The sequence below is a fragment of the Gekko japonicus genome, unplaced genomic scaffold, assembly GCF_001447785.1.
Source record: "Gekko japonicus isolate JY-2015 unplaced genomic scaffold, Gekko_japonicus_V1.1 scaffold1369, whole genome shotgun sequence".
NCBI classification, from domain to species: Eukaryota; Metazoa; Chordata; class Lepidosauria; order Squamata; family Gekkonidae; genus Gekko; species Gekko japonicus.
In genome coordinates, this window is record NW_015161439.1 from 190,518 (window position 1) to 202,041 (window position 11,524).

An 11,524-nucleotide genomic window follows, 5' to 3' on the forward strand; every position below is an offset into this window, starting at 1 on the left:
CCTAACATTCCCTTCTTTTTTTCTCTTTTTTGTTGTTGTCAAGTCATAGCCGACTTATGGCAACCCCACAGAGTTTTCAAGGCAAGAGACACTCAGAGATGATTTGTCACTGCTTGCCTGTGTGTAGAGAGACCTGGTGCTCCTTGGTGGCCTCCCATCCAAATACTAACCATGGCCAACTCCACCTAGCTTACAAGAACTGACGACATCACGCTAGCCCGGGCTATTCAGGTCAGGGTCCATCATTCCATACAAGTATCCATATACTCACTTGCCAGGAGCAACTGTCCTTTGCACTCTGGCAAGAATGGAAGCTAGCAACACAAACTTTTATCCTCTGGACTCCCCTTTGCCCTACAGATTAGGTAAGCAACAGGAGAAATCTCTCCCATCAAATCTTACTCTCTCTGTATCTCAGAGCAGTCAAATATTTGCCTCCCCCACAAGTCCTCTGTGCATACCACAGTAGGGGAAGCATCTGATTGGTGAAAAGGACAAAGAGAGACTGGTCAGTAAAGCAAGCTGGTAGTATTCTATACAGATCACTTCCCACTCTTGCTCCTGAAAATGATGTTCTAGGATTACTACGGGTTGAAACAGACTGGAGGAGTATCAGGCAACTCTGCCCGTCCATAAAGTGCACTCTGCAGCCCAGTTCCTTTTGAGATGCAAAGAAGGGAGAGGGGATTTAACTTTTCAATCCCCACAACTAAAACGGGGCTCCAAGCTCTGCGATCAACAATTAAAGTGGGGGAAAGGACTTGCTTTTAATGTACATGTCTTTCCCCTCCTTTAAAATGAATAGAAAAAAATAGAAAACTATTTCAACTACCTAAATGTAAGGGAGGTAGAAGAGTTAAACCTCTTCTTCCTTTTCTGCAGCGCCTCAAAGCAAACTGAGAATACCAGAGCTGGCAACTAGAGATGTGTGAGATCTTAGTGAGGTCTGTCTGAACCCTCCCACACCTGGGAAACGACCCCCTTGCCTTTGTCAAGTCAGGATTTACCTTGGCCTTGCTGGGGATTCTCAAGTAGTGGCTTCGACACTGAAACACCACTATGGCCCATACCCAGTCTGCTGTTTAATTCATCTGTAAATGACTAGAGGAAAAAGATAACAGTGACAGGCTACATCAGCATTCAGAGAGTTTTTTTTTTTTAAGTATACATAAATATGAAGAGACTTTTAAAAGGAGTTCCATGGCAATATCTGCTTTGGAAAGCAGGGGCTGTGGCTCCGTTCAGGAATAACAGCTGGTTTTCCGTGGGCTCACAACTTCCAGTTATGGTCATGACAATCAATCCGCAGTTTGGCACTTCTTAAAAAGTGGGTTTTGAGCCATGGAAATGGCAGCAGTTTACTGTGATAAAGCGAGACAGAGAATAGGAAAGATCCTCTCAGCTTGTCAGCCAAAGAAGAACTGAGGGGAAAATGATGTCACTCCTCCTCAGTGTGTTGCTTTCAGCAGAAAGCAAACCCATGCACTGAAAGGGGAGGGGCGCCCCTGCAGAGCTAGACATTTCCTCTGGAGGCAGGCCTACACATGCACAGTCCCAAATGTGGGGCTGCACAGAAGGACGACGACGAACTCTATATTCCTCAACCACCACTGAGCAAGACTCCAAACCAACCTTGAAGAGGTCCTTACACTGTTTTGTGATATTCCGACTCATCCTAAAATAAGGTGTTGATGTGGCTTCTGTTTTTTGAATATTGCTTTGGACCAACACACCTTTAGCCACAGCAACACATCATTAGCCACAGCAATTTTTACTTGCCAACTGTTCCTTCTGGAATATCTGGGAGGATTAAAACGTCATCTTTTACTACACTGTTTCTTATGGCTTCCCACATCTTAGCAGTCATCTGACAATATAGGATTGCATTGCTGTTAGCTTTCAAGGTCACCTTGAAAAATGAGAAGCATTTCAACAGAGAGGTACCTAGATGAACGGAAGTTACCTTGATACAGTCAGTGTCACTTGGATGCAACACAAAATGAACCTCTTGAAGGGCCGTTGGATTGTTTTTCTGACTGAATTTGAACACTTCATCAAACATCAACTTGGCAACAAGTGGCTTGGGAAATCCTAAATTACCAGTTCCAACCGCTGGAATTGTGATGGAAGTCAGAAAATGCTGTTCAGTGATGGTCAAACATTCATCAATAATTTTCCCCAAGTTCTGATGGGCAAACAAGAGAACACGTTTCTTTGAGAATCTGAAGTTTAAAAGTTGTTCAAGGGTCTAAACTCATAAAATTAAACATGAAGTAAACTACAACTCATACTTAGTTGAAAGGGTGCATATGGCTAGACAATGAATGTACCCATTTCCGACATCCAAGCCAACGGACCAGCCACCATGCTGGATGAGGTACATGCCTAGAGCTAGAAAGAAGTACTGGAGGCAGTAATCTAAGTGAGATTTCAATGCAGACCTTTAAGCTTGGCATCAGTTCCTCTAATCAGTTGACAACTGTGCCTCTCAAGAACAACCGTGTAAGAAATGCAGTCACAAAACATGAGCATCCAATTAAAATGGACAACGGTGGATTAGATCTATAAGTGAACCGGCCCTGGGAAGACACCTAGGTGACCAAGAACCTATGTTGTCAGGCTAGGTGATAAAAGGATCCCATCCTGGAGAGATAAATTAATATCTAGAGCACCACACTTTATTTATTGATTGTTTTATACTGTTTTAACTGTTTGTTATGGCATTTGCCGCTGTTGGAAGCAGCCCTGAGCCCACCTGGAAAGGGCGGGATATAAATCTAATAAATAAATAAACTGCAGTGCAGTGCACAAAGAGGTAGGTGTGACTACAAAGGGCCAGCGGTGGACACAAGAGGACTCAGGCTCAAATCCCACCCCCAGTCAAACCACTTTCCGGGTGACCTTCAGCAAGTCTCAGTCACTCTCCCTTGGCATCCTTCAGGATTCTTGAGAGACAGACATGTATACTTAATAAGCAGCGAAAAATTACATCTGCTAAGACATCCCAAGTGTGAGGCAAAAGTTCCAATACTACCTTGTCTTCAGAACAAAGTTCAAGTTAGGGTTGCCAAGTACTCACCTGGCCCGGAGCAGGGGAGTCCAGGCTCGCTCCGGGAGTCTTGTCACACAGATGTGACGTAAGCACGTAGGGAAGTTGGGGGGGAAGTCCGAGGGATGATTGTGGCCCCGCCCCCAACATGCTTATGTCACTTCCGTGTGACGTGCTTTGGGGGTGGGGTTCCCCCAGGGCCCGATCCGGCAGCGCCGGGGAACGGGCCTCCCCGGGGGGACTTGGCAGCCCTAGTTCAAGTCCAGTGGCATCTTTAAGACCAACGGAGTTTTATTCAAGGTATAAGCTTCTTGTGTGCACACACACGTTAATCTACCTTGTCTTCAGATTTTTGACCTTGGGCCCAGCCAGGCAAAACTGCATGGAGCACATAAGAGCAACCCAGTCCATAGCCTTTTGTTTTTAACACACAGCCTTCTGTAATGGTTCTTCCTCGGCCTTGTGTGACCAACTCCTCCTGGAGCCCTGCTCCTGCCTTGCCCAGCAGAGCTTTGGAGAGTGGGCCTTTGTCAAGCTTTAGGTCTCTGGCAACACTGTTCACAACAACATCGGTCTTTAAAAAAAATAGAGAGAAGAAAGATAGTTGAGTGATGGAAAACTCACAGGCTACGAGTAGACACATCAGCACATTCTCTAGAACTTACCTGCAGCGATAAGATTTTCAGGACTCTAATTTAGGCTGCGATCGCACACACTAAATAATCCACTTTCAATCTACTTTCCAACTGGATTTTACTGTGTGAACTGGCAAAATCCAGTTTGAAAGTGCATTGAAAGTGGATTGAAAGTGGATTATTTAGTGTGTGTGATCACAGCCTTAGAGTACCTAAAAATAAAGCTTAAAAAAAAATCTGAAGGTTTAACCAAACATCACAATGTATAAAGCAATCATCTTGCTCATATAGAACCATCCCTGCCCAGGAACATCCCTATGGGTGGGCTCCCAGTTAAAGCTAGTGTCAGGAAGCAGTCCCAATGCCTTCAATTTCATGCTGTCATTTCCTCTTTCATGCTGTCATGGAGATGACCTATGACTCAGCAGAAGGTGGTATTCTCCTTGCAAAGACCAGCCAACCAACCAGCCCTTCTTGGTATACATGAATACACCCAAAAACCAAGTCCCCAAACTCTCAAAACAGAGCTCAGTCAACAATCGTGGGGTGTTCTTGTACAGTCCCCTTCTATCCAGCAGCGACAATTTTCTCCAGTTATATAGGGCCACTGATGGATCTCATGCTTTACAGAGACTGACACAAGAAAAGGAGATAGGGGAAGAATAGTATTTCCACTCGACACAAGAAGAATTGTGAGGATGCAGATGGGAAGGGAGACGTCTATGCTGCCAATGCTACATTTTAGTACGGTCTTAATCAGTATGGTGCCTGCTCTTCTATTATGGCACCTGCCCCATCCAATCTGCAGCCTAGACAGGTAAAGATAGAGAACTAGCAACATGGCAGCCAATTTTGCCAGTTTTCTTTGTAGCATTCTGTACTAGTTTTAAGCTAGAACCCTTTTCCCCATCCTGTTCCTTGTACTTGTCTTAACTATGTAATCTGCCTTGAGTCTCAGTGAGAAAGACAGACTGTACTTAATATATGTACTCAGTCCAATGCTTTTTAATTTGTTCGTTAAGTATTCAGTCCGATGCTTTTTAACTTGTTCATTAATGATTTGGAGTTGGGAGTAAGCAGTGAAGTGGCTAAATTTGCGGATGATATGAAGTTGGATAACTCACTGAAAATGTCGAGACAGTGTGTGACTGCAATAAAGAAGGCCAATGCTATGCTGGGGATTATTAGGAAGGGTATTGTAAACAGATCAGCCAATATCATAATGCCTCTATATAAATCAATGGTGCGACCTCATCTGGAATACTGTGTGCAGTTCTGGTCACCACACCTTAAAAAGGATATTATAGCTTTGGAAAAAGTGCAGAAAAGGGCAACTCGAATGATAAAAGGGTTGGAACACTTTCCCTATGAGGAAAGGTTAAGGCGCTTAGGGCTCTTTAGCTTGGAGAAACGACGACTGAGGAGTGACATGATTGAGGTTTATAAGATTATGTATGGGATAGAGCAATACAAGAACTCGTGGGCACTCCATGAACATTGCTGAGCGGTCAGGTTAGAACAGATAAAAGGAAGTACTTCTTCACCCAGAGTAATTAACACATGGAATTTAACACATGGAATTCACTGCCACAGGAGGTGGTGGTGACTACAAGCATGGATGGCTTCAAGAGGGAATTAGATAAGCATATGGAGCAGAGGTCCATCGTTGGCTATTAGCCACAAGGTATAGATAGGGGGACTCTGGGGCAAGTGATGCTCTGTCTTCTTGGTGCTTGGGGGGGGGTCAACAGTGGGAGGGCTTCTAGTGTCCCGGCCCCACTGATGGCACCTGGTATTTTTGGCCACTGTGTGACAGAGTGTTGGACTGGATGGGCCATTGGCCTGATCCAAAATTGGCTTCTCTTATGATCTTAACAACAACAATAATTCCAATATTTTTCCCTCTAGGGAACTGTCGTGGGCCAGCCTCCTTTAGCTGAGGATCACTCGGCTGATGCTGATAACACTGCCATCAGCAACTCTGAGGCTCAAACAGCTGATGCTGTCAATGACCCTGAGACGGCGAAAGCAGGTCCTAGTGCCCCAGTTGTTTAGGATGGCATGTGCTCCAGCCTCATGAGCACCAGGAACACGGAAGAGGCAACCCAGAGAGGCGGCCCCTCAACAACCCAAGATCTTGGGGGGACTTCACAGGCTGCCTTGCCTCCACTTTCCCAGGAGCCAGGGGAACACAGGAGGCAGCGGGCGCACTTGGAGCTCCTCAAGAGGAGGTGGAGTGCACGTCTCGCTGCCTATTGACTGCCAAATCAAGAGGAACACCTGGGGTTACTGAGCCAAATGGATGGCTCTCTTGCAAGCAATGAGACCCAGCTGTGAACTGCCCATGGAGTAGGTGTGGGAGCAACTCATCAACGTTCTGGAGATGTGCGACCACACCATCTGGACCTGTTTCACTCTGCAATTCCTGAACCTTTGGCTTTGACCTTGGACCTGCTTGGAGTATGCCTCTTGGACCTGCTCAGACTCTGCTTCTTGGACCCTCAGCTGGCTTCCCTCGTGTATGACTCTTTTACTGAACTCTCGGCTTTGCGATTTTGGTTAGTGATCCTGTCTCATCCCCTTGGTCTCGAATAAGTCTGCTCTGCCCCAGGACAGGAGCCCAGTGTGAAATAATATCTGCTAATGCCTCCCCTCCCTACTCCAAAGGTTCCTGAAGAAGTCCTTCTGCTTAGGTAGAGGAACGGCTGGGGATATTGTCCCTGGTCACTGAGACAAAGCAGATAAATGTTCAGAATGACATCTGATGAATGCCGACATCGGCCACATGACGGAAAACAAGGGGCATTCTCTGGGTGAGCACTCCAGGGGCAAATTATGTAGAGCTATTACAGCTCCATGCACAGCAAGTTCTTTCCCTTGACTATGTTTAAAGAGCTAGTAGCCTTCTCAGATTACAAGAGAAATATTTAGTGTTTAAAACATTGGTGTTCAGTTGTAGAGAGTAGGCACCAGGACTGTTTGCCTGCCACCACATAATGCTTCAGTCTTGGCACTTTCTCTGCCTTAAGGATCACTGCTCCCTTTTACATAGAATGAAAGCACAGGTCTTGGGCAAGGGCAACTGTGCTTCCCTTGGACTCACGGGCAAACCAGCGCCTGTTATAAGGTATACAGGTAAAGGTGTGCACAGGTGTTAATCTACATCAGGGTCTAGAAGGGGAGGGGAGCACTGTCCCAAACCAACCTGAAAAAAAATTCCAAGACGTCAACACAGAGAAAATGAAATTATAAACATAAAGCGCGCTAGTAACTTTGTATTCGATTATCACTGAAATCTAAATACGAACTCCAAAACATCCCAAGGCGATACAAAAATTAAAATAAATTTAGTAACGGCGTAGGAGGCAGGAGATGATAGAGAGCTGTATAGCGCCTTTCGACACAAAAGTTTTAGGATATTTAAATAACCCTTGTTACTCCAGAGTTAAGGCTACTATGCAAGTTGCAGAAACTTATTTACCAGAAAATTTATATTGGGGTTACCAGATGTCCTCTGTTTTTGGTGTCCGCCCTCTTTTGGGATCTTTTTAAAAAACTGACGAAAAGGTCCTCTTTTTGGGGTTGGAAGGTTAGGAATATCCCTAGCTAGTAGCAATGATCACAGCTTAAATACTAGGGGTATTTAAAATCAGATTTGTCAGAGGTGCTGGAACTCTCCAGAGGGAAATGAAACTTTCAATGCGTGTACTGAAAAACCCACGAACATTTAACATATTAAAGAGAATTTTGTTGAAGAGGTTCCAGAACTCTGTTATGGTGCTTTCCCCCCAGAAAAAGAAGCCCTCATAGTGATCACTTGTTTCAAGTAGTCAGTTGGGAAATATGTCCTCTTTTATGCTTCTCAAAATATGGGTAACCCTATGTCTATGCTAGGAGCTGCGGTGGCTCAAGTGGTTAAGACGCTGAACTGCAGGCTGTGAAAGGTCAGTAGTTCAGCAGTTCGAGACCCGGGTGCTCCTCATGACGGGGTGAGCTCCCGTCTCTAGTTCCAGCTTCTGCCAACCTAGCAGTTCGAAAGCAAGAAATTGCAAGTAGATCAATAGGTACCACTTCGGTGGGAAGGTAACAGCGTTCCGTGCTCCTTGGTGTTTAGTCATGCCGGCCACATGACCACGGAAACATCTTCGGACAGCGCTGGCTCTTCGGCTTTGAAACGGAGATGAGCACCGCAACCCTAGAGTCGGACTCGACTGGCTTTCGAGCAAGGGAACCGTTACTTTTACTTTATGTCTATGCTACCACTCCAGAGACCTGCTTGAGAATACATTACTTGTTCAAGTCTGCATATCCTCCCAAGTCAGTTTCAAGTTCTTCCAACATCATAATTAATTAATTAATTAATCAATTGTACTTATACCCCGCCCTCCCAGCCTAGGCTGTATTGTAACTCTGCACAGTAATATGAGCAAATAAACACCCAATAAACACCCAAACTTAAGTATTAGCCCAACTGCACATTACTATGCTAACTATGAAGGCCAAAGTAGCTTCTGCCAAGGTTTATGATATAAATTGTAACAGCATACTTACTGCGGCATCTTCGATTCCTTTCTGGTGTAGTATTATCATCAGGCCTTCAGGAGTAGTTATTCCTTGATGTTCTGTTCTTCTCTGTCTGGGGCGGTTACCAGTTTCAGAGTTCGATGGAGAAGATCTGCCTCTAGATGGGGATGATCCATCTCTGAACGCTTCATTCAAGGCACCAGTGAGAGCCTCAATTGTATCTTCCTTAAGGCCCACAAGGTCTATCTGTTTCAGGCAGCCAGTCCCAGTGGGTTCCTGTAAGGTTTCCTTGACGGCTGTCACAATGGAATGGGCACACTCTTTTAGCGGGAATCCAAAGATCCCAGAACTGATGGCAGGGATGGCTATAGAACGATGATTATGGGATGCTGCCAGCTGTAAACTTTCCCTCACTGCTTTCTTTAACAGCAGTATAGACTTCTCCTTCTCAGAACTTTTCCACCTTGGCCCAACTGCATGAACCAGCTGTTTACATGGTAGATTCCCGGCATCTGTGATAACTGCACAGCCAGGCTTCAAATGTCCATGTCTCCTCACAAGTTCATCACATTCTCTTTGTAGCTCGGGACCTGCTGCTTGTAACAAAGCATCGGCAAGACCGCCAATATGCTTCAGGTCTTCGTTTGACGCATTGACCACAACATCGGCTGGATAGCAAGTCAAGTCACCCTTACGGACTGCTACTACAATGCCATTTCCCATCTTAACTTCGCAGCACAGCTTCCCACATCCTTCATGAACATTCCCATTGTCATCGTCCTTCTCAAGTTCTTCCCCATCTTCCTGAAGCCTTATCAAGCAATTAAATTGTTGCTTTGCCCCTGTAATATACAAATGTTCTTGTTCCTTGAACAAAGTTTTGGCTCCAGGTTTATCAACTATCATTCTTGTAGCAGTCAGAGAAGACAGTAGATTTTTCATGAGATCAAGTCCTTTAAGAACTTCTGCTCTGGGACCATTAAGGGAAATCAGTTTGCGATTCGTCTGCACACCAAAATCAACCTTCACACCACGCTGCACCAGACTGTGCCAAATATTGTGTCTTTCCTTCTCCGCATACATTGTGACGGCCTCAGAATTAGTCTTGATGGTTTTTTGTATGTAAGTGTTGCTATCAACAAAATCAGAGACCTTCTGAGTGGCACTGGCCACCTCTCCGAAATAACCTGCTATGACTACTCGATCCTCCAATTCGTTAATTATGATCGCTTCGGCTGAACAGTTATGAGCCTTGTACAAACTATCGGTCAGTTCCCTCCAGGCGCTCTTCTGGATGACTGAATTGTCTTCCAGTTCAACACATCTGTAGTCCAGGTCCTTCTTCATTTCTCCTTCAGCTTGTAGAAGGTCACGAGGAGTTATTCCTGTCAGCAGGACTTCCTTCTCCTTGAGCTCATAAAAGGCGTTGATTTTTTTGGCCCAGAATAAGATGTGTGACAGATTCTCATTATCTACATGTTGTAGAAAAACCAGCACGTAAGCATGAACATCAATAGTCTTCTGGACCATACTGGATATTCTTTCAAAGATATCGCTTTTTATTTTATAAACTTCAGCAGGTACACCAAACAAAATTATACACTCTTTTGAAGTATCATAGGAAACCTTCAGGTCTGGATACTCCACACCAATACTGTCCTGTAGTCCGGCATTTTTTAAAATTGTGTACTTTACAGCATCAACTGTCACAATCACCTCTATCGCCTGCTTCTCTCGTTCAATCTTTTTAACAGCATTCCCTATGAGCACCTTCATCTCTTGCTCTGCACAATTTACATCTTCTACTGCCCCCACCAAAGCCACTATTCCTTCTGGAATATCCGGGAAGATCAAAATGTCATCTTTTACTACGCTGTTTCTTATGGCTTCCCATACCTCAGCAGTCACTTTGCACTTCACAACTTTGTGCTTTGACAGAATTTGAGCAAATTGGCTGGGAGCACTTTCATTCCAAGTCCCAGCCAAGGACTTCTTTTGTTTGAACAAGGCACGTGAAGGACAAATTGTAATTTCTGGGTGCGCACAATGTCCTATAGGCCATTGTATCTCACAACAGTGGTTGGCCATTTCACAATCTATTTCCTGAAGTAAATGCCTATTCCGCTGTAAGAACTGCCAGTGGTATAGATCCAAGGAGATTCTGATTGGTTCCGGCATCTTAGGTTGTGGCCTTGCCTTCCCATACAGAGCTGTGCCCAAAGAGTCATAGTAAGGATGCACAAAAACTGACTGTTTGTTGAAATAATGCTTCTGTGCCAAGACTGTAACTAAATCTTTAAAAAAGAGAGGGAGGAAGAAGCCAACACAGTTAGAAGAGAGTTTCCCCGAAGTCTCCCTTGCAAGCTTTTATGAATACAGTCACCAAAGAAGGTAAGACATTGCTGCACGTGCTGCCATCATTAATCACCCCTCCCCCATTTATCACCCCTTCATCATTTATCAATGTATCTAATTCTCAACACAGCCTCATCTGTGGATAGTTAAATCCACAGACTGGAGCCATGAACAGACGAGAGAGATTTTTCTACAAATTCAAAAAAGGCCCTAGGGTTTGCAGAAAAGTCTGAAATCTAGCATGAAATGAAAACGATACAGAAATGGGAGTCAACCCTCCATAATAATAGAAACAGCACCTGTACCTTTAAAAAATAGATGCCCTCTGAGATCTCAGTGGCCTCTATGGGAGTTGCTATGCAGCAACAACACTGCCAACCTTCAAACCTTGATTTCCATCAGTAAAAGGCAGGGGAACAGCCCTTTCCAGGACTATTGTGGCCTCCCACGTCCAGCCCTGCTCCCTGGAGGGAGAACTCATTGGGCAACCTGCTACCATGAAAGTCCCGCAATTTATCCTGATGCAGCAGTGGTTGTCGGGCAACTCAACGGGGCCGAACAGAAGCCCCCACACAACGTGTCCGACTTTTCAAGGCCTGGCATGGTCTACCACAGAACTCAACTGAGTGACTAGCTACCTAGGGTTGCCAAATGATTCTTACCTGGCGGCGGGGGGCTCCTGCCCGGCATCTGGAGGGTGCGCATGCGCGCCGCCCGGATGTGACGTACAGACGCCGGGCACGCTGGGGGCGGGGCCACAGCTATTTGAGGGGAAAACATAGAGTTTTCCCCTCAAATGGCAGCCACACACGCGCGTGCACGCACTCAGGACGCCGGGCAGGAGCCCCCCGCCACCAGGTAAAAAAGATTTGGCAACCCTATGTGACAGAGATCAGTTCACCTGGAGAAAATGGTTGCTGTGGAAGATGGACTCTATGGCATTATAACACATTGAATTCCC

At 45.3% G+C, this 11,524-nt stretch overlaps 1 protein-coding gene across 1 annotated transcript in view; it reads right to left on the bottom strand.

Annotated features, from left to right (window-relative positions):
- LOC107125587 (poly [ADP-ribose] polymerase 14-like) overlaps nucleotides 1-11,524 on the bottom strand; it is a 37,933-nt gene that overhangs the window by 21,042 nt on the left and 5,367 nt on the right. Inside the window, exons 4-7 of the mRNA XM_015429015.1 lie at nucleotides 8,236-10,502; nucleotides 3,387-3,623; nucleotides 1,964-2,185; nucleotides 1,008-1,101 (exon numbers count right to left, since the gene is read on the bottom strand). Of these exons, the coding sequence (XP_015284501.1) occupies nucleotides 1,008-1,101; nucleotides 1,964-2,185; nucleotides 3,387-3,623; nucleotides 8,236-10,502 (2,820 nt within the window). The remainder of the gene's footprint in view (nucleotides 1-1,007; nucleotides 1,102-1,963; nucleotides 2,186-3,386; nucleotides 3,624-8,235; nucleotides 10,503-11,524) is intronic.